This window comes from Canis lupus, chromosome 3, assembly GCF_048164855.1.
Source record: "Canis lupus baileyi chromosome 3, mCanLup2.hap1, whole genome shotgun sequence".
In the NCBI taxonomy this organism is placed as follows: domain Eukaryota; kingdom Metazoa; phylum Chordata; class Mammalia; order Carnivora; family Canidae; genus Canis; species Canis lupus.
In genome coordinates, this window is record NC_132840.1 from 23,273,263 (window position 1) to 23,294,459 (window position 21,197).

The 21,197-nt window shown below is 47.2% G+C and overlaps 2 protein-coding genes and 1 long non-coding RNA gene across 5 annotated transcripts in view; 1 reads left to right on the top strand and 2 right to left on the bottom strand.

Moving 5' to 3' along the window:
* FBXO31 (F-box protein 31) overlaps nt 1-777 on the bottom strand; it is a 44,296-nt gene extending 43,519 nt beyond the window's left edge. For both annotated transcript variants that reach the window (XM_072819518.1, XM_072819517.1), the window contains exon 1: nt 414-777. In XM_072819518.1, coding sequence (XP_072675619.1) covers nt 414-759 — 346 coding nt within the window. In that variant the 5' untranslated portion in view covers nt 760-777. The remainder of the gene's footprint in view (nt 1-413) is intronic.
* Nucleotides 778-6,186: 5,409 nt separating this feature from the next.
* On the bottom strand, nt 6,187-7,540 carry LOC140630029 (uncharacterized). The gene is made up of 2 exons (XR_012027839.1): nt 7,264-7,540; nt 6,187-6,811 (listed from the first exon to the last, which is right to left on the bottom strand). It is a non-coding gene; the product is annotated as an uncharacterized lncRNA (long non-coding RNA).
* Nucleotides 7,260-21,197, top strand: MAP1LC3B (microtubule associated protein 1 light chain 3 beta). Of its 2 annotated transcripts, none has more exons than XM_072819529.1 (4): nt 7,260-7,452; nt 15,693-15,748; nt 18,692-18,798; nt 19,412-21,197. In XM_072819529.1, the coding sequence occupies exons 1-4, from the start codon at nt 7,413-7,415 to the stop codon at nt 19,584-19,586; spliced, it is 378 nt and encodes a 125-aa protein (XP_072675630.1). In that variant the 5' UTR covers nt 7,260-7,412; the 3' UTR covers nt 19,587-21,197. The 2 variants fall into 2 exon arrangements, with proteins under 2 accessions (XP_072675630.1, XP_072675629.1); XM_072819528.1 differs by lacking the exon at nt 7,260-7,452 and adding an exon at nt 8,561-8,738.

Consider the following 21,197-nt stretch of genomic DNA (forward strand, 5'->3'; position numbering starts at 1 on the left):
GGCCACCAGCGTCCCTCCGAGGGAAGTCAAGCCCTGTCCGGCTGCCCTGCTCCAACTGCCCCTGCACAAGCCCGCCCTCAGGGGACCCCCGCCCGCGCCTGGGCTCCGACTGCCCCGCTCACCGCCAGCCTCGCCCCGTCCGCCGTCCCCGGCTACGCCCCCGAGGCCTGGGACCCGCCAGGATGCCCACCCGCGTCGGCGTCCCCCCCGGCCCGAACCCCGCCGCAGCCCCAGGGTCATCGCCGCGCAGCCCCCAGGGCCGGGGACCCCGCCCCCGCCAGGCCCGCTCCCAGGGCCCCCGCCAGGCCCGCTCCCAGGGCCCGCGAGCGCGGCGCCGCGGGGACTCCGCCTCTCCCGGAGTCGCCGCCCCCCCCCGCCCGGACCCCCGCCAACCGCCCCCATCCCGCGCTCACCCTCCCGGCAGCGCCGCCTCCAGATGGTGTCGGTGTGCAGGATGCGCCGGAACTTGGTGCACACTTGGGCCAGGCTGGGCAGGTCGGTGCCGGGCAGCGACGCGAAGATCTCCACCAGCAGCTCCGGCGGCAGCTCCAGGAGCGAGCAGCGCGGGGGCGGAGGGGGGCCGGCGCCCCGGCCTCCCGGCGCCCCGGACAGCGCCCCGCCCGCCTCGATGCGCTCCTCCTCGGGGTCCGTGTCCGGCTCGCTGTCGGCTGCCGCGGTCTCGGCCGGGCCCCGGCGCTGCTGGCGGCGCCGGCATCCCCGCGACGGGCCCACACCGCAGAGCCGAGCGCACACCGCCATGCCGGCGCAGGGGACCAGCCGCGCCGCCGCCGCCTCTGCGCACGCGCCGCCCCGGAGCCCGGCCCCGCCCCCGCCCCCGCCCCCGGAGCAGGGCGGGGAGCGCGGGCCACGCCCCCTGCGCCTCGGCCACGCCCCTGCGCCCTCGGCCACGCCTGCCGCGCGGGCCCCTTCCCCTTCCCGACCCGGGGCGTGCGCGAGGGCCCGACTCTCCACCTCCCGAGCGTGGGCCGCGCTACCCGGGCCGCGGCGCTCTGGGACGCTGCGAGGACCCCCGAGGACCCCGCAGGTTGTCCCCCCATAACACCCCCAGGAAGGCCCAGGACCCCGCAGGTTGTCCCCCCCCATAAAATTCCCAGGCCGACCCGAGGACCCCGCAGGTTGTCCCCCCATAACACCCCCAGGAAGGCCCAGGACCCCGCAGGTTGCCCCCCATAACACTCCCAGGACGGTCCAAGGGACCCCGGAGGTTGTCCCCCAAGTACTCCCGCAGGACAGTCCAAGGAACCCCCCCCGGAAGTTCCGCCTCCCCGAGAGCCTCCCCAGAACAGCCCAAGGACCCCACAGAGGTCCCCCTCAGAACTCCTCGGTGTGGACTGAGGATTCCCCTGGAGTTCCCACCCCCCAGAACCCTCCAAGATGGCCCTAGGTTCCCACCCAGAATAGTACCAACGACACCCCCCCAGAAGCCCTCTCCCAAGCCCCTAGCATTCCTCTAGAGATGTCCCAAGAACACCACCACCACGGCCCTAACACCACCCCAGGATGCCCCCAGGCCCGCCTAAACCGTGATTAGGTGGCCCCCAGAGCGCTGCAAACTTCTCTAGCGCTTGGAACCACTAACCACCCAAGCCAGATAGAACCCTGAGGTATGCCTATCAAACCCCTTTCTTTTATCTAAAATCTGACATTCACTCAATTCTACTCTTATTGCAATGAAAGGGGAGATCAGGCTATCTGATAAATCAAAGCACCAACTCTGGCGTCCTCCATACCAAGCCTTGGGGTTCTGCCCTAGTTACCTTGTTTACTGTGCCCCAGGGCATGTGTGTTCTAGAAGGCGGAGAGTATATGTAAAGCCAGCTTGTGACAGTACCTTACCTTAAATAGCTCACAACAACAAGAAACTGTAGTTATTAGTTGTTTCCAGAGAGTCAGGGAACCGCTCTACAACAAAGCCCTAAAGCGCAGGAGGAATTGCCCAGAGTCTAAAGGGAAGTATCTAGCCCAGTGTTTGAGGGGAGCATGGAGGTCTTACTAAAAAGAAAATTAATGACCCTGCCAGTTCCCACAAATTCCTCACTACTCACTACTGCCTCTGTAGGGAGATCTCAACGCAGGAAAAAGGGAATCCAGTAATCAGGGAAGCTCAACTTCTAACAAAAATAACAATACAGTGTGTCTTAGATTAAATCTTGACCCACTCAGGTCCACACAACTGAAAACAACACCTAACTGATCTTTCTGCACCTAGTCAGTCGGCTTTCCAGTCCAGCCTCCACGCTGGTATCACAACTCTCTTCTTGCAAATAGTAACACATAAGCAGAAGCAGTCTTGTGGCACTCACCTATTTAAAGGTATTTAATGGCTCCAGTGACTCCTTATCACGTCACACAGGATTTCCCAGTCTGGCCTCTGGGCCTGTCCCCACACCCATCTCTCCAGGGGAGCCATCTGATAATCCAGAGGTCACCAGCTTAGTCACATCTCTGACTGCTCAAGCAATCTTCTCTGTCAGAAAGACCCAACTCCTTACTCTGTGCCCTTAAAGAGCCATCTTCCTTCTGTGTCCCCAGATGGCATCTCCTAGGAAGGATGTTCCCTTTTTTCTACAGCACCACCATTTTATGACAAACACTTGTTTCCTTTTGTACCAGTCTCCCTAGACGTATCCCTTGTCGTGTGATAGATATTCTAACACATGGGACGCCTGGTGGCTCAGCGATTGAGCATCTGCCTTTGGCTCAGGGCGTGATCCTGGAGTTCCAGGATCCAGTCCCACATTGGGCTCCCTGCATGGAGCCTACTTCTCCCTCTGCCTGTGTGTCTGCCTCTCTCTCTGTGTCTCTCATGAATAAATAAATAAAATCTTTAAAAATATATATATGCTAACACGCATCTTGCAGTCAATGAATGGTTATTAAATGTTGAATGAAAAAAAAAAGTAGCTAAAAGAGTAAAAGTGAGAAACATGAACCAAAGAGATTTAGAGAATCCTGGTGGATCAGCATTTTAGTACAAGCTGGTATTTCTAAGCAGAAATGCATGAACTAATGTGATAAACTTTTGCAGAATGCCAGATTATCCAATATGCCGTGTTCTGCTTCAATCCATAGGTTCTAAAGGATAATCTGCCACTGTTACATTTTAGTTAGTTTAGTTTTGTTTTTAATCTGTCTACCCCTCAGTAGGCAGTTTTCTCCCAGAGGAGCTTAGAGTTGTTGTCATATACAAAATAATGTGGTTAAATTTCCATCAGAATGGTTAAAGTATTCTTTTTTATTTTATTTATTAACGAGAGAGACAGAAAGTGCACACAAGCAGGGGGAAGGGCAGAGGGAGAGGGAGAAGCAGGCTCCCCACGTGAGCAGGGAGCCAGACTCAGGGCTCAATTCCAGGACCCTGGGTTCAGGATCACAACCTGAGCTGAAGGCAGACACTTAAACCGATGGAGCCACCCAGGTGCCCCAAATGGTTAAACTATTGTGTTTATAGTTTGGATTGTGCACCTATACAGTTATGAAGACCTATCCATATCTGTATATCCTTGAGAGCAGGACTAACAGAAGGCTGTGTGTGATAAGCCACCCCAAGATCTAAAAGAATCAAATTAGTGCTAACCAGAATAGAAAGAAATATGTAGCTATGGGAACTTGGGTAACCCCTCTTGGCAGGAAGGAACTCAAGGGGAAAAGTTGAGGGTAGCAGATAACTATTGCACATGGAACCCCCAAAGCTTGGTGTACCTTGAACACTGTTATAGTCCCTTGTACAGAATGTATCCCATAGAGAACACTAAGGAGGTTGTGGTCATAGCAAAATGAGAAAAAAACTAGATAAAAGAGATCATTTGTTTTAATGCTAGATGAGACTATAATAATGAACTCTTTGTTATGGAGAACTGATAGCATCTAAGGAGATGAGCGGATTATAGGGCAGGATATTTCTCAATTTGTTACCACAGAAGTCATAGAAACTAGTATTTCTTGGACCTGACTAAACTGTATTAACTTTACCCAGGCTGGTTCTCACAACCCAGAAGTGAAAAGTGGCATCTTTATCCCCTGCTCAGAAGAAACAGCCAAGGCAATGGAATGAAAGGAAAATATCCAAAGGCCAAACAAGAGGGCCTGCAGTGTCTCAAGAGATCCCTCCCTTAATAGTCCCACATAAGGGCGAAAGTTGGAAAAACAGCAATCCTTGAGAATTTGCTTAGAATCAAACAGAAAAACCTGTGGAATGCTGAGTCAGCGATTCATGCTCATTTCAGAAATAATGTTAGATTGTGATTTGTGATGGCTTTCCTGCATGTACTCCCTTGCAGATTTCTAAAGTTGTTCATCAGACAGCTTCACGGGGAGAGGAAGCACTGCAGAACAGTGCCTGTCCCCGCTGCTGATAGTGACTCCGAGGAGCCAGTGAAGACACTCCTAAACACTGTACTCCATTGAGAGTCGACTTCAAAATCCTCCTGACTAAATCCTTTCTGAGAATAGCTCCTGCAGGTCCTCTTGAGCAACACTTGTTTGTTTACTTGTTCTAAAGAGCAGAGAGATGACACAGGAATGATAGGAGAGCAGGCCAATAGTTGCCCAGACATCCTTGAGGCTCAGATATCTCTTCCAATCAGAAAAAGGAGAGGCGGGCAGGGTCAGGCAGGCCTGTGGGGCTGAACAACTTCTTGGTGTGACTTGTCCTCCATGTTGTGTGTGTCAAAAATAATGTGTCCTGCACTGCAGGTTGATGTTCCATGCCACATTTAACAGATTCTTAGAAATAGCTAGACAGCATGGTTTACAGCCATGTTGCATCACTAACGCTGGAGGCATCACATTCAATTTTTAGCGGTTACCTTATTTTCTCCACAATTATGGTCATTTCATATTATGGAAAAGGGAAGAGGGTAGAGTTATGTAAAACTGACACCATCTGGCTTTTGAGAATAGTAGTAGCTTAAAGGCATCATGAAATTTCTAGAGAAAACAAATTTGAATGAAAGATGTGTCTTGTTTTTCTACTTTATATAGGTTATTTTAAGGAACAGTAATGTTTATGTTATTTATTTTAAAGTAAGTCATACTATGCTTATATTAACTGGCTTAAAATAATTCTTGAGTAATATTTATTTACCACTCCGAAAATTGTTCACTACATCAGACTTCTATTATACTGCAGTCTGAGGGCACATGAAATTTTTCACATGTACTCAAACGTTTGTTTTCATTTCTTTTTTAAATATTTTATTTATTTAGTCATGAGAGACACAGCCTGAGAGAGAGAGGCAGAGACACAGGCAGAGGGAGAAGCAGGCTCCATGCAGGGAGCCCGACGTGGGACTGGATCCTGGGTCTCCAGAGTCACGCCCTGAGCTGAAGGCAGATGCCCAGCTGCTGAGCCACCCAGGGATCCCTCCATGCTTGTTTTCAAATGTTGCACTAAGTTACTTCTTTATCCGTATGTTAATATGAATTAATACATTTTAGATATAATTTATATATTATGAATATGCTATTCTTATATGGAGATTGAGACACTCTTACATGCCCACACCCTTGTTTATGAGACACCCTGACATGTCCACAGTTTTCTGAGAAACATGTAGGGAGATGTGGTTTTAGATGCTAGTAGGAATTCAAAGTTAGGAGAAGACTTTAGCAGTCACTGTAAATGTGAACCTCAGTACTTGAAAATCACAGAGTGATCTTGTCCCATCACTAGCACAGCCCTTGAAGCCTGTCCCTCCGTCGCTGTGAACTCAAGGCCTGGGGTAATTTGGTAAAGCTTTATGGATGCCTAAGGGACTGGGGAAATATGAAACGCTCCTTACCCTCCCCCAACCTCCATAGGCCAGATAATTGATTTTCTTCCTCTCTTGCATTTGGAACAGTTGTCCAACAAGAGAACGAAAAGTCCATTTCTTACAAAATAGCAATTAAGCCAAGAAAGCAGCTCACCAGTCAATACTTAATATACAAAAGAAATCCAGAAAAAAAAAAAAAAGCAGCATACAGTACACACTTTTTTTTTTTAATGTTTATTGATTTATTTGAGAGAAATGGAGGAGGGGCAGTCAGAGATAGAATCAGAGAATCTCAATCAGACTCCCCACTGAGCCTGACACTGGATTCCACAACCAGGGGATCTGATCTGAGCCAAAATCAACAGTTACAGGCCAACGGACGCAACCACCCAGACGCCCCCACACTCTCTTTAAGACTTCAGTCCAGATCATTTTGTTTGGCAGAAGGTAGATGAAATAAACACTGACTGAATTTTTTTTTTTTCCAATTTTCACAGAATAAATACAAAGCAATGAGGATAGTAAGTACACTTGCAGTCCGAAGCCTTCCTTTGGAACTTTGGAAACCAGAGAGAATGCGTAAATGCTGTTTAACTCAGGTTTTTCAGGGTAAAGAACTGTAACAAAAAGGGGGAAATACCTGACAGAGAGTGACACGTGGACAAATGCACCGTTGTCTAGTCAACAGTAGAATAGAACTAGAGCTAATGTCATTGTTCGGGTCTTGGGAAATAACTATACAAGGAGCTGCAACATGTTTGGCTTCTCTGTAAAGAAATCCCAGCTACAAAAAAACCCACCGAGGAATATATTTTAGTGTGCTTCGTATGTCTGCACAATAAGGTATAGAGCACAATCCGAGCACTCTATCAAACGACCATGTAAGAAAGGCTACGGCTCCGGAGCTCGGGCGGGTTCCAGCGCGTCGGGCATTCCGCGGCCGCGCGGCCCTCCCAGGTGCGCGTCCACGCCCGGGGGTCACGGTGAACCAGCCGGCTGCAGTCAGCAGGCGTCTCTCCATCTGTGCAGCGCACCTGCGCGTTCAGAGGAGGACGTTCAGGCGCGGGCAGCCCGCGGGGGGTAAGCAGGGGGCCGCCGCGGGCGCAAGGGCGCAGGTCCCTAAACACAGCAGCGACAGGCGCCCCCCCATCTGGATGAGCAACCGGCAGCCCCCAGGCCCGCGGCGCTGTGGCGGGAGCACGGAAGGAATGTGCTTCCGGAGCGGAGCTTTCTCGGCCGTGGGCTCACGGAGGCGACACACAAGTGACGCGCGGTCCGCGGGAGCCGCTGGGCCACGCGGGACTTGGGCTCGAGAGGCTTACGCCTGGGGTCTTCCCCGCCCGGACGCGCGCTTCCTCCGGCCCGCGCGCCTGCGCATCGCGGGTTCTCCGCTGCGCACGCGCGCAACCCCGCTTCCGCCACGCCCACCATGGCGGCGGCGGCCGCCGGCCTTGGCCCCGCCCCCCCAGGACGCCGCGCCAGTCACCTGACGCGGCTGCGGGTTGAAGAGACACAAGGGAAGTCGCTGTCGCCACAGTCGGAGCCTCCGCAGCCGCCGCCACCGCCGCCACCGCCGCCGCCGCTTGTAGCAGCCAGGACCCTCCGCCTCGCCGCCTCCGTCTCGCCTCCCGCGCCATGCCGTCGGAGAAGACCTTCAAGCAGCGTCGCACCTTCGGTGGGTGCCGCGGCGGGCGGGGGGAGGGGGCGCGGGCCGGCGGAAGGGCTGAGGCGCGGACCCGGGGCCGCCAGGGTCGGTGACGGCCGGGGCACGGGCCGACGGCGGGCTGCGGGGGAACGGGGGCTGAAGTGGGGCTCGCGGCGTGGGACCTAGGAGGGGCGGAGGCGGGCACCCGGGGCCGTTGGGGTCCGCGGCGGCCGGGTGGGGGGCCGAGGGGGGGCCTGAGGGGGGGCTGGGGTGGCCGAGGGAGGCTGAGGGGGCCGAGGGAGCTGGGGTGGCCGAGGGGGGCTGAGGGGGCCGAGAGGGGCTGAGGGGGGGCTGAGGGGGTCGAGAGGGGCCGAGAGGGGCCGAGGCGGGGCTGAGGGGGCCGAGGGGGCCGAGGGGGGGCTGAGGGGGGGGCCGAGAGGGACTGAGGGGGGGCCGAGGGGGGGGCTGAGGGGGCCGAGGGGGGCCGAGGGGGGGGCTGAGGGGACCGAGGGGGCCGAGGGGGGGCTGAGGGGGGGGCCGAGAGGGACTGAGGGGGGGCCGCGAGGGGGGCTGAGGGGGCCGGGGGGGGCGCTGAGGGGGCCGAGGGGCCGGGGACCGACGGCGTTTGGGGGCGGGGGTGGCCTGAGCGCGGTCGGACCCTGGGAGCCCCTTCCGCCCCCCCACCCTACCCTACCCTACCCCGGGCCGGGTCTCGGGCGAGGGCGGCCGTCCGTCCGCTCGGGGTCGGGGTTCGGGGCCTGAGCGGGGTCGGACCCGGGGAGCCTCTTCCGCCCCCCTCCACCCCGGGTCGCGGGCGAGGGCGGCCGTCCGCCCTCTCGGGATTGGGATTTGGGGCCTGAGCGGGGTGGGACCCAGGAGGGCTGAGGGCGTCGGGGTCTGGGGTTGGGGGCCCGGGTCCTAAGCAGGGTGGGACCCGGGGAGCCCCCTACCCCCCCCCCCTTGGCCGGGTCGCGGGCGTCTGTCCGTCCATCCGTCCGCCGGTCCACTCTGGGCCGCGGCCAACGTGGGGGTGGGGGACCCACGGAGCACCCCTTCCTCCTCTGGGCGGGGTTGCGGCAGACGGCGGCGATCTGCCCAGGGGGTTGGGACCTGAGCTCTGTCGGACCCCCGAAGGCCCCCATCCCCGCCCTGGCCCCGGCCGGGTCGCCGTCGAGGGCGGCCGTCCATCCAGGGGGCGCCGCAAGGGAGCTGCTGAATCACCTTTTGGTCTCCCGCGATCATGGCCCGGTTGTTTGCTGGGCGCTCGGGTCAGCCCTGCAGTCCTGGGGGTCTGTCCCTCTGGAGGTGCAGATTAGGTAAGGGTGCCTTGGGGAAGGCTGGCCAGGAGGCCAGGCGGTGACAGGTACTTTGAAGTAATGACACTAGTACGCGAGTGAATCATCTCCAGGTAAGTCGCGCTGGTCACACGTGGTCGCTTACAAATGTCCCTACCTTGCCTGAGGAGGAGTGTGCACACTGGTGAGCCCTGGGGGTGGAGCATTGTACGAATCCCTGCACCCTCCAGTGTAGACCTGGTGTGGCGAATCCTCTGGATCCTTTTTGCAGCAGAACTAGGGTCCGGTGGCTTTTCTTTTTGGTTTGTTGTATTCATACTTTACCCCAGCAGTAAATCAGTTTTTTTTTTCCCAGATCAGGCTTAGAAACCTAACTTGGGTTCCCTGGCATTTGGTGAAACTGAAAGTAACCATCAATATTTACGCCTCCACAAAAATGAGGACAAGGCAGTGACTGGTGCTCCATTGAAGCAAGAAAGTTGTGCACTAGCAGCGTGGACACCACACTGTGTTGGTGGGGGTGTTTATAGCAGCACAGGGGAGTTCCCAGGGTCATCTTCTTTAGGGTCTAAGGCAGCAACACTGTGCACTCCTTTTGTTTAGTTGCCTGAAGTCCACAAAGAGCCCAGCGTTCACACAGCTTCTACATGGTGTCATAGATCACGTTACTGATAATTATTTGATTGCTTGGTCCTGAGAAGCTGCCAAGCATACCGTTTCAGTCTCTTGAGGGTTTGTTAGCCGACTTGGACGTGCATTTTTGTTGGAAATTTTCTCTTTAATGACCTCTGTGAACTCTCAATATTGTTTAGCTTTTATGCAGCCCTGAGAACAGCATCTGAATCAGATTTCCTCTTGTATCTGGCTTCGGTTCTCACTAACTCATGCATTTTATTATTATTTTTTTAACTTATGCATTTTAAAGTTAGCTGGGGGTTGCGTGGCTGGCTCAGTGGATGGAGCGTGTGACTCTTGATCTCAGAGTCGTGAGTTCAAGTCCCATGTTAGATGTAGGGCTTACTTAAACAATGAAAGTTCACTGCGGACATCTGTGTGGGAAAGATGCTTATTTTCTTATGACTGAAACTATACTTTTATAGTTTCTTTTTTTTTGCTTATTTTTAGATTATTCTAGAAAAACCTCTCAGAGTAGGTGGTAAGAGTAGGAAAAGTGAGATTAACGTATTTTAATGAATTAGAAGGAATTCACCTGGAATCTTTGGCCCTGTGGATAAATAGGGGTTAGCCAAGAATGCCCCATTCCCCCCTCTCCCCTGTAAGTACATGTTAAATATACCAGTTTTGGGCTTGCCCCTTATCTCACCTTTATACTCTCCACACCCCCCCTTGTTAAAAGATCTCTTTAATAATCATTGCAGAAGAGGATCAGGTATCAGTTAATGGCTACTCCCCTTCCTTGCTCCAGCACTGACAGTTTTCACTGATTTGTAGTACAGTGATGAGGGAAATAAGTTTTTAGGAAAGAACCTCTTCATAGAAACTAAGAGCAGACCCAGTTAGCTTGAGCAGTTCTTTCTCTTTCCAAGTGAATGAGTTTAGGTTAATTCAAAATTGAATATAGCTCTGCTGATATCTTCTGCCAGGATTGAGAGGGTGGAAGTGGACCTTGGGGCTCACCCAAAACAACCCTCTACCTTTTGTAACTGAAGAAAGTGGGTGGGGCCCAGAGAGGTGAGATCATGGTCCACCTAGTGGCGGAGTCTGGACTTGCAGTTTATTTTCTGCGGTGTATTTTCCCAGCCTCCAGTAGGTAGCCATCATCTCGGTATAGGAGATGGGCCAGCGCTTAGTGAAAAGCATAGTGTGTCTTTGCAGGTATGTGGAAAAATTTTATGAACTTCCAGCGTTGTATTTGAGCAAATAATTCTGGATTTGGTCTTCTCAAATGTAATGATTTCGCTTCAGCTTCTGGAATTGCCAAGGAATCACACTATTCTCCTGCAGTTTAGTCATGAGCAGGTTTAAACTTGTCCATTAATATTCCAAAAGTTTGCATGTCTTGGGGGAAATTTATATGTTGGTCTAGAATAAACAGCTCCATCTATTCTTAATAGGTAGACTGTAGAGAATGGTTTATACCAAAACATAGGTAGCACTCCATGAACTGAAGCAGTGTTACTCATTAATGGATTGGGTATTACATTTATGATTTATAGATAGTGGCAATATTTATTATGCTTCCATTTCACTCAGTGAAATAAAGTTTTACTTTAAGTGCAGCAGGGAATCTCAAAGCAACTATGCAAATGATATGTTGGTAAAAATAAGATGCCTTAGATTCCCCTTTTTTTTTTTTTTTTTTTTTTTTATGATAGTCACACAGAGAGAGAGAGAGAGGCAGAGACACAGGCAGAGGGAGAAGCAGGCTCCATGCACCGGGAGCCCGACGTGGGATTCGATCCCGGGTCTCCAGGATCGCGCCCCGGGCCAAAGGCAGGCGCCAAACCGCTGCGCCAGCCAGGGATCCCAACGTCTTAGATTCCTATCCTGCTTTTATGTTTGTAGGTCTTGTATGAGTTCTTGGAGACAGGAGAAAAGGAGTCTGGGAAGTGTATCTTGGTATGCATTTGGAAGAGTATTTCCATTTTACAACTTTAATTCGTTTATTAACCATTTTCTGTGCGCAAGGCTGAGCCCTTGGTGAATAAACAGGGCATTACAGTGTTTAAAAAAAAACTTGATTAGGGATCCCTGGGTGGTGCAGCAGTTTAGCGTCTGCCTTTGGCCCGGGCGTGATCCTGGAGTCCCGGTGCATGGAGCCTGCTTCTCCCTCTGCCTATGTCTCTGCCTCTCTCTCTCTCTCTCTCTGTGTGACTATCATAAATAAATAAAAATTTTAAAAAAACTTGATTAAGAGTGTTCACGCCTGTCTTTAATCTGTGTTGGTAATGCTTTTGTTAAAATATACTGTTATCCTCTGAAAATAACTGTCTACTCAAAAAGAGTGAGGCATATACCATATTTGCTCACTCAGGCACACCACTGAGTTCATAGAACTGGCCAAGACACTCATGACATTCCTATGAGACTTTGGTACTACTTGTTTTTACCTTAAGGAAGTAACTTGTCTTCATACCTGTTTTCCCACCTTTAATAAAAATAATGATTTTTTTTGTCTTTGGAGGGGGGCATATTTTGGGGATAAATCAAGATAAAGAAACTTGATACTATAGTATTGAAATTATAGTTTCTGATTTGAAGCCTTACATTTAAAGCCTATTTTTTTTTCATTTTCCACATACCAGAACAAACCTATTTCCTTTATTAAAAAAGCTCCCCCTTCTCTCTGAATGTTTCCACTTTCAGATTTATTAGAATGAGCTTGCCTTTTTTAAATTGAGAGAGGTTCTTTTTTTTTTTTTTTTTTTTTTTAAAGATTTTATTTATTTATTCATGAGAGACACTCAGGCTGAGGGAGAAGCAGGCTCCCTCTGGGGAGCCTGATGTGGACTCAATCCAGGTCCCCAGGATCACGACCTGAGCCAAAGGCAGATGCTCAACCACTTAGCCACCGAAGTGCCGCAAGAGGATCTTAAGCAAACTTTGCACTGAGGGAAGAGCCCCAGATGGGGCTTGATATCATGACCAGAGCAGAAATTGAGTCATATTCTTAACCAACTGAGCCATTTAGGCACCCCAGTTAGGATAAGCTTTTTCTTTTTTCTTTTTTTTTAAGATTCATTCATTCATTCATTCGGGGCAGAGACACAGGCAGAGGAAGACACAGGGTCCATGCAGGGAGCCCAGTCTGGGACTCAGATCCCAGATCTCCAGGATCACACCCCAGCCTGCAGGCGGCGCTAAACCTCTGCACCACCGGGGCTGAGGTTAAGCTTTTAAGTGTGAAGCATATTCCCAGGTATATTAAAGAATTATTCATGGGACACCTGGGTGGCTCAGTGGTTGAGTGTCTGCCTTTCACTCAGGGTGTGATCCTGGGATTGCGTCCCGCATCTGGCTCCTTGTGAGGAGCCTGCTTCTCACTCTGTGTCTCTGCCTATCTCTCATGAATAAATAAATCTTTAAAAAAAATTCATTTGATAGAGTGAATTGTGATTTCCTCTAATTTCTGAAATCTTCCCTGACACACGAGATTTTTACTGTGAAGCAGATGGATAGCTAAGTCTAGATGGTAGAGCACCTTCTCCTGGGGTAGGACAGACATACAGGGACGGGTCTTAGACCTGAGAGAGGCATCGAAGGGGAATCAGTGACACCCTCAGAGAAGGATTTAAAGGATGATGCAAGTGAAAAAAAATTCATCCTGTGTTTCCTCTACTCTCCGTATTCTATTAATCAACTGCTTCACTTTGGACCATGTTTGGGTTTTCCACACATCAAGCAATTCAGCTGGCTGTTGTACAATTTTTAAACGGTGTGGGGTTGTTTTTGAGTAATCTCTACACGCATTGTGGGGCTTCAACTCAGGACCCTGAGATCAAGAGCCAGATGCTCAACAGACTGACAGCTGTCCTAAAATTTAACTCAATTCTAATTCACCTGGTGATAGCCTCAGATATGACAGTTTAAGTGTTCAGCCCCGCAATATTGCCCCTCCCCACCCACCACTTCAAACACTAATTACAAGTGCAGCTTGTTACTTGTGCTTCTGACTGGCTAGAAATCAGAGGTTTATAACGACCCCCTTATGTTTCATTGAATTGCTGGCGTAGCTCACAGGAAAACTTTTGTTTGCTAGACTATTGGCTTATTACAAGGGATATTAAAGCATACAGATGAACAGCTTGGTGAAAAGTACATAGGATAAGGTTAGGAAGAGTCCTGAGCACAGGAGCTTCTGTTGCTGTGGAGTTCGGTGTGTGCTACTCTCCCAGCACCTGAAATCCCTGAGCCCCATCCTTTTTAAAAAAAATTTTTTTTAAGATTTTACTTATTTATGAGACAGGCAGAAACACAGGCAGAGGGAGAAGCAGGCTCCATGCAGAGAGCCCAATGCGGGACTTGATCCACCCAATGCGGGACTTGATCCAGGGTCTCCAGGATCACGCCCTGGGCTGCAGGCGGCGCTAAACCGCTGTGCCACCGGGGCTGCCCTGAGCCCCATCCTTTTGATGGAGATTTCATTACATGGGCATAACTGGTTAAATCATTGGCCTTTGGTGATTAGTTCATCCTTCAAGCCTCTTTCCCCTCCCTGGTGGTTGGGGTGGGTCTGAACATTTCAAACCCCAAATCACTGTTGTTTTCCCCCCTGGCCACCAGTTCCCCATCCTTAGGAGCTTTCTAAAAGTTACAACATTAACATAAACTTGTATGGTTGATTGGGGTTTGTTTGAATAACAAGAGATAGCCCTTATCAATACCACTCTTAATCATTTAGAAAATTCTAAGTGTTTTGGAAGCTCTGACAGGACCAGCTGCGTATTTCTTGTTATTAATCACTATATTATAGATTGGGAACCACTAGGTTATGCTTACTAACGGTAACTAAATTAATCTTTATTCTCATATACTGAATAGGAATGCACGCTGGTAGGAATCCCCATGTTTGCCATCTTCTTAGTCTATGGCAGATATGTTTATATGTAGTAATTTTATCTTAGAAGCTGATTTAGATAGATATGTTGGATGGGAAAATAGAATTTACTTTTTTTTTTTTTTAAAGATTTATTTATTCATGAGAGATACAGGCAGAGGGAGAAGCAGGCTCCATGCAGAGAGCCTGACCTGGGACTCGATCCCGGGTCTCTGGGATCAGGCCCTGGACTGAAGGTGGTGCTAAACCATTGAGCTGCCCAGGCTGCCCTGTTTTTTGTTTTTTTTTTAAAGATTTTATTTATTCATTCATGAGAGACACAGGCAGAAGCAGCTTCTCGCAGGGAGCCCGATGTGGGACTCAATCCCAGACCAGGATCATGACCTGAGCCAAAGGCAGACGCCCAACCGCTGAGCCACCCAGGTGTCCCAGCACTTACATGTTTGTATTTGAACATGAGAATGTTCAGTCATTTTTATGAAGAATGATACTAAATGTTTTTTTTTTAATCCAAAAAAATTGGCAATGGTAGAATATATGTAGATCAAAGCATCTTTTTAAAAATTTTATTTATTTATGAGAGACAACAGAGAGGCGGAGACATAGAGGGAGAATCAGGCTCCCTGAAGGGAGCCTGATGCAGGACTTGATCTCCGGACCCCGGGATTATGCCCTGAGCGAAAAGCAGACACTCAGCCACTGAGACACCCAGGTGTCCCTGCATCTTTTTTTTTCTGAAGCCACCAGGACTTCTCAGGAAGTCCATGACATTGATTATTCATGTATGATTATATTAAGGGAGAGAATAGAGATACTCTCAAAAAAAAGTATTCAACAGTAGACTTAGTGCTTTAAAATTTTGTCTAGTGATGTTGGGCAATGGTGGGCATTGAGAAAAACTGAAAGTCAAATAGGGCATTCTTTTGGGCATTTTCTCTTAACCAATGTGTCATTGAAAAGCAGGAAGTAATAAGAGAAAATCACATTGTGATTTTCTATATAGTTTGATTTCTATATAGTTTGATTGCCTATAGTTTAACAGATTCCTGTATCAACTGAAGTTTTGGAAAATTGACACATAGTGGGAGTCCTTGGAGAAAAGATTGGTAATGCCATGCAGGTAATCTGCTGATTATATTTGACTGCAAGCCTGGGGTCTCAAATTCTTGAAACTAGGAATTCTGCACTCTTGGTCATATGTTGTGACACCTGCTAGAGCCATGTAATTACATGTTGGTTTACATGGAAGTTGCATTTGGCCTTATATATCAACTTGTGCCAGATATGAAGTGCCACTGTGTGGTTCCTCTCAGTTCTCGGGAAGATGTCCTTACTGCTCTGCTCTGCCAAAGCTAGGGATAGGTGAATTTAAATATGGAAACCACCAGTAAAAGTGCAGGAAAGAAGCTACATTTTGGCCCTTAATAATGAATGCCTGTCTCTTCCTTTCGTTGCAGAACAAAGAGTAGAAGATGTCCGACTTATCCGAGAGCAGCATCCTACCAAAATCCCAGTAGGTAGTCTCCAGCACCTGTGTTTTATTATTATTAATATTAATAACATTATTAATGTATACAGAAGAGAGCACTGCTTACGTATTTTAATACAGTGCTGCTATGTGTAACTGTGTGACAGGTGTTTCTACAGAGGTCCTCAGAAAGTAATCTCCAGTGTCAATTTCACGACCTAGAATTGAGATATCTTAATATACAGTTCTTGCATCTAATCACATTCTGTTTCCTCCTGAATGAGTTTTCTGCCTTAATGTTACATACTTCACAAGTCAAATCTATTTTGGGGGAAAGGATAGAGGGGCTAGAACTGTTAGCATTTTATCAATGGAAGGAAATATCCACTCTGTTGAAGGAATCCTGCAGTAGGAAGATCAGTAGCTCTTAAGATTTTTTTTAAAAGATTTTATTCATTTATTCATGAGAGACAGAGAGGCAGAGACATAGGCAGAGGGAGAAGCAGGCTCCCTCTGGGGAGCCCAATGTGGGACTCAATCCTGGGATCACTCTCTGAGCCAAAGCACTCAACCACTAAGCCACCCAGCCTCCCAGTAGCTCTCAGGATTTAAATGTAACTGTACATTCTAGGCCATCTTTTGATGCCCCAGAGAAGTCTGTTGTATTTGGCTTCTTTACAAGAGTTAGAGGAGACACTGCTTTCTTGTCATATGTAGGTACTTCAGATGCTTTTTGCTGTGCCCAGGCAGTAACACCCTCTACCTCAAATCCTTTGCTGGCAGACCCTAAAAAGTTTTCTGCTGAGGTACCAGTTGTAGAGAAATGTGGTTAAGAGGAACTTGTGGTTTCAGGTAGAGGCTGAGTTCAAGCCTTAGGCTTAAGGTTACTAAGTGATGTTGAGCTAGTTACTAAAGTTCTGAAAGGGACTTGCCACATCCTTATCTGTAAAATGGGAAGAGAATCCCATTCCATGTAGTAGTTGGAAAGATTTGCCTAGTTTTGCATACATGGTTGTTACCTCCTATGAATGCTACGGACCACTTAGAAAGAGACTCCACTGTTAAAAATTTGGTAGAAGTTTTCATTCTTGGCTTTCTGAGCTGCCATCTCAGACTAAACTAAGGTCAAAGGAGAAAAAAGGTCCAGGGGGTTGGGTCTGTAAGGTACACAGAAAAGAGAAGATGGGTCTGCCCAGCAGTTTCCAACTGTAGGATTCTACAGTAGAAGATAGTCTCTTTTCCTTGGACTATTAAAAATTTTAGTCTTTCCTTATATTTGAGGTCAACATATGGCCTAGAGAATTCTCTTAATTTTAAGGTTTTCTTTACTTTTTGGTGCTAGCTGTTAGAAATGAATAGTTGAGCCGTCTGCCAGGATTTGTTCTGCAGCCTCCTTTTGAAACATGAATATCTGTGTACATTAGCAGTCCTCTTTTCTGCTAGTAGTTCCAAGGGTTTTTGCAGAAAACTTGTACTTTCTCATATGTGCTGGTAACCCCTGAATAAGTTTGAGAAATACTCTCACAGGCACTTCTTGATGGGAATAGGATGGATGGACTGAGAAGGCACAGGCAGCTTGCTTGCTCTCCACTTCCCAAGAACAGCTTTTCTCCTGCACTTCTGTCCATAGCACTGCTGTCTAAATGCAACACTCAGGAAGGCACTTTTCAGGTGTAGCTAAATGCCTTACTCATGACTTACGTGTTGTCTTTCCCAAATGAGAATAGTACAGGAAAAAGAGGAAATAACTGAAAAGTCAACCAGTAATTTGTAGTGGATTGCTTTCAGGGAATACCAGCACTGGGGAGTCAGGGGCACCTGAGAGCAGGAGGTGCCCAAGGCCATGCTGTCTGCATCCCCAAGCTGCTGCTATGTCCTCCTTATTGATGGGAGATTTTCTTCTCATTCTTACTGCTTTCTGCCTCGTCCTGGACCAGGAATTTAAGATTTCTGTATTGCCTCTGATCTCTGTTGTTAGTCAAAACCAGGCAAAAGTAGTCTGTCTATTGATTCTCCCTTGTGAATGCCATGTTCTAAACACACACTATGGATAAATGTCCTTGATCTTATCAAGGAAGGGAATAGCAGTTTGATTTGGCTTTACGCAGAACCTTATGTGGCCCCATATAGTAGAACAACGTACAGACAAGTATCTTCCCCTTTTCTAGAGACATATTATGAAAATATTGCCATTACTGTCTCAGCTTACTATTGTTGTGGCAGGGTGGAGTTGCTTTGCCTAGAGAAGAGTGTCTGGTACTCAGAAGGTGACAGGGAGGCCCAGTAAATCCTGTGTGGCAAGCTTTTGCAATGGCTTAGAACTAGGGGAAAATTGTTTTTCTTCTATGGAAAGGAAGTATGGCAAGGGGCTAATAGATCTATTTCCATACATGATGTGGAACTATGAACTGTTTTTGTGTCCTGCATAGTGCAAGTTTCTTAGCTCTTAAAACTCATTACTGAACTACCAGGAGTATATTGTCAAAATAGAACAATCTTCAAGTCTTTCTGCATTAAATTTGTCTCCAGAACTAGCTGACATTGTCTTTTCGTGGACTTTTTCCATGTCAAGTAGAGAAGCCAGTTTAGCATGAAAAAAAAATTTCAGTGTATTACCATAATTAAGATCTAACACATTTCAGAGGAAATGGTATTGCAATTGACATAGATTCAGAGCTTTACACTATAAGCTGGTACCTAGCCTCTGCTTTTATTTTTCTGACTAATGAGTGTATCTTCAACAAAAAAACTACTTTCACCACCCTGCTCACCCCCTTGGAGGCAGTCACTTTGTCTTGTGTACTAGATTCTGTATGGGATAAGTCTAAGCTAATAAATGATCACTCTTAATAGGAGATCTGTGGGGAAACCAACACATGTGCTCTATTTCAAACCCCATTTTGGTATGTCCTAGTTATAACATAGGAAGTATTTCAACTCTTCTTCATTGTTAATGGTTATTAAAATCTTTCTTGGTTACTTTTCTAGGTGATAATAGAACGGTACAAGGGTGAGAAGCAACTTCCTGTTTTGGACAAAACCAAATTCCTCGTACCTGATCATGTCAACATGAGTGAGCTCATTAAGATCATTAGGTATTTAATCACCTTTTTAAAAAATTTCTTTGGGTAACTTCTCTTTCTGTATCAGACTTAGATAAATCTTTAGTTCTGATTAACATTTTTGCAAGCGTAACAAAACCTTAAAAATGTTCCTTCCTTTCTGATTTACCTGCTGGATCTCCTATCCTCTGATTCTTTTATTGATTGATTGATTGATTCTTTAATCATAACATCTAGCATAGATGTTTTCTCTAATCAGAAAATTGTACAAGTTTGTATGGTAAAATTAGTAAAAGACAATGGAGTCTTTTAAATGGTAATAAGTAGTCTGTAAATTATATTTTGAACTATTCCTCTCTTTAGACAGCTATTCAGAGAGCATACTAGTCTAAGACCAGCCTCAGGAATATAGTAAGAATAATCTACCAGGATTACCGCTAATGTCATTCATGAATGTAATCATAGGAAATGTCCTATGCTTTATGGGAAGTTGTATGAGTCATCATCAGTAGGCATACACATTGCCAGAAGCAGCATTTACAAAAGCGTTATACTTTTAGATCAGTGGGGGTGGGTGATATTTTTACATGTCCCCTGCATATTAATGTGTTGGTTGGCATCTCTTCACATTGTTTTCTTTCAATAGGAGGCGCTTACAGCTCAATGCTAATCAAGCCTTCTTCCTGTTAGTGAATGGACACAGCATGGTGAGTGTGTCCACACCGATTTCTGAAGTGTATGAAAGTGAGAAGGATGAAGATGGATTCCTGTATATGGTATATGCCTCTCAGGAGACATTTGGAATGAAATTGTTTGTGTAAGACTAGAAAGATGCATCTCTTCTAGAATTTTTTTAAACCCTTACCAAGGAGAAAAAAAGGGATATTACCAACTGAGATTGATCAGTTCATCTAATCACAGATCATCAAAACAGTAGTGTTTCTGCCTAGGAGTTTTAGGAAGTTGTTTTGTACTGCAAGCAGAAAAACTGAGCTCCAAATGAGCACATTCAGCTTTGGAAAACTATATTATTTAACCTAGGCTGTTTTGTTTTCAAATTTAGGCATTTAAAAATAAAATACTTTGCATTGTAAGTTGCCAATAAAATAGACCTTCACGTTATTTTAACGCTCTTTATCTATTAGGAACTTGCAATTTAAGCATTCAGAGAGACAAGTCTTTTCTAGGTTCACTGAACCAGCCAACTTTTTGTAGAAAAAGGGTTTCTACTCAATGGGAGAAATCTCTGTAAGAGGATCTTTAAGCCTAAGTTGTCAAGCATAACTCCCACCCCCCACATTTGCCATAATGGTTGGCAAAAAGCAGGGAAAATGGGAGTAAGAAAGGTTCCTGGTTCTGGTGTAAGTGTACCCTGAGTCAGCACTCTCACAGTGCTAGGGAGGTCTTGTTTGCTGCTTCTCTAGACAATAAAGAAAAGCACCACTGCTCAACAAGACGCTTGAATAATTTAAAATTTTTGTCTAGTTTCTCAAAGGGCCCAGAGAAAGAAAGTGTGACATTTCTGATTTGTTTATCCTCTAAGAAGTCAAACTGCTGTCTGCTTTGGGAAAGAAACAAGCTGTTCTATCAGTTTCATTCCTTACGACAGTGCTAGAAACTACAGAACATGGAAACTAAAGCATTACAATTCAGATGCACTCCCTCTACCCTTTGGCCTAAAGCTGTAGAGATCCATGTTTTATGTTAAGTGTGTGACTCTGTTATTAAAAAGTTACATTTTTAAAGAGTATTTCAGTTGTACTGTAGGTCAAACAACCATCAAAGTTTCTCCACTCTGACTGCATGTCAGTTGTGAAGAAAACAATAGCAAAAGGAGACCTAACACTCTTGACAGATATTAATGTCAGAAGTTTAAAATTTTTCCAAGTTTAACTAGAATAACCAATGCTTTCTACTACCTGCATGGGGTTCACTATTTACTTTTTTGTGGCAGTAGCACAGAAAGATCACACATAACTTTAGACTGTACTGTAGCAGGTCACAATTTACCTTTGTGTATTTTAGATGTGTGTGGAATACCTATACTTGTTAGTGGAGGTTACTTATTAACGGAGGTTGGGGTGGGAAGCAATAGTACTGCATATGGGCACTTGATCCCCGACCTTCCAACTACTCTTTCCGCTGCATGCATCTGTCCACATGGCTAACTTTTAATATGTGTATTTTTACATTATGTAAATTCTTAATCAGCTTGTCTTGTTTAGATTGTATACATCATTATATCTGACATTCTTGTAACTACTGTATGATCAATAAGATTCCTAGAAGAAATTCTGCTTTTTTAAAAAAACAAAAGTACCATGTGGAGAGGGGTGACTTTTATCCCACATTACTGGGTGGTCACTAGGATCTCTAAACCAAGTACATTTTTAATGAACTAAGGTGAATAAAGGCACAACTAAAAACTGTCA

What these genes read in the sequence shown, in the direction of transcription:
- MAP1LC3B (XM_072819528.1), top strand. Translation starts at nt 8,663, where the DNA reads ATGGCCCGGTTGTTTGCTGGGCGCTCGGGTCAGCCCTGCAGTCCTGGG. An exon ending in AGCATCCTACCAAAATCCCA is followed by an intron (nt 15,749 to 18,691) that starts GTAGGTAGTCTC and finishes TTACTTTTCTAG; the next exon opens with GTGATAATAGAACGGTACAA. An exon ending in GAGCTCATTAAGATCATTAG is followed by an intron (nt 18,799 to 19,411) that starts GTATTTAATCAC and finishes TTCTTTCAATAG; the next exon opens with GAGGCGCTTACAGCTCAATG.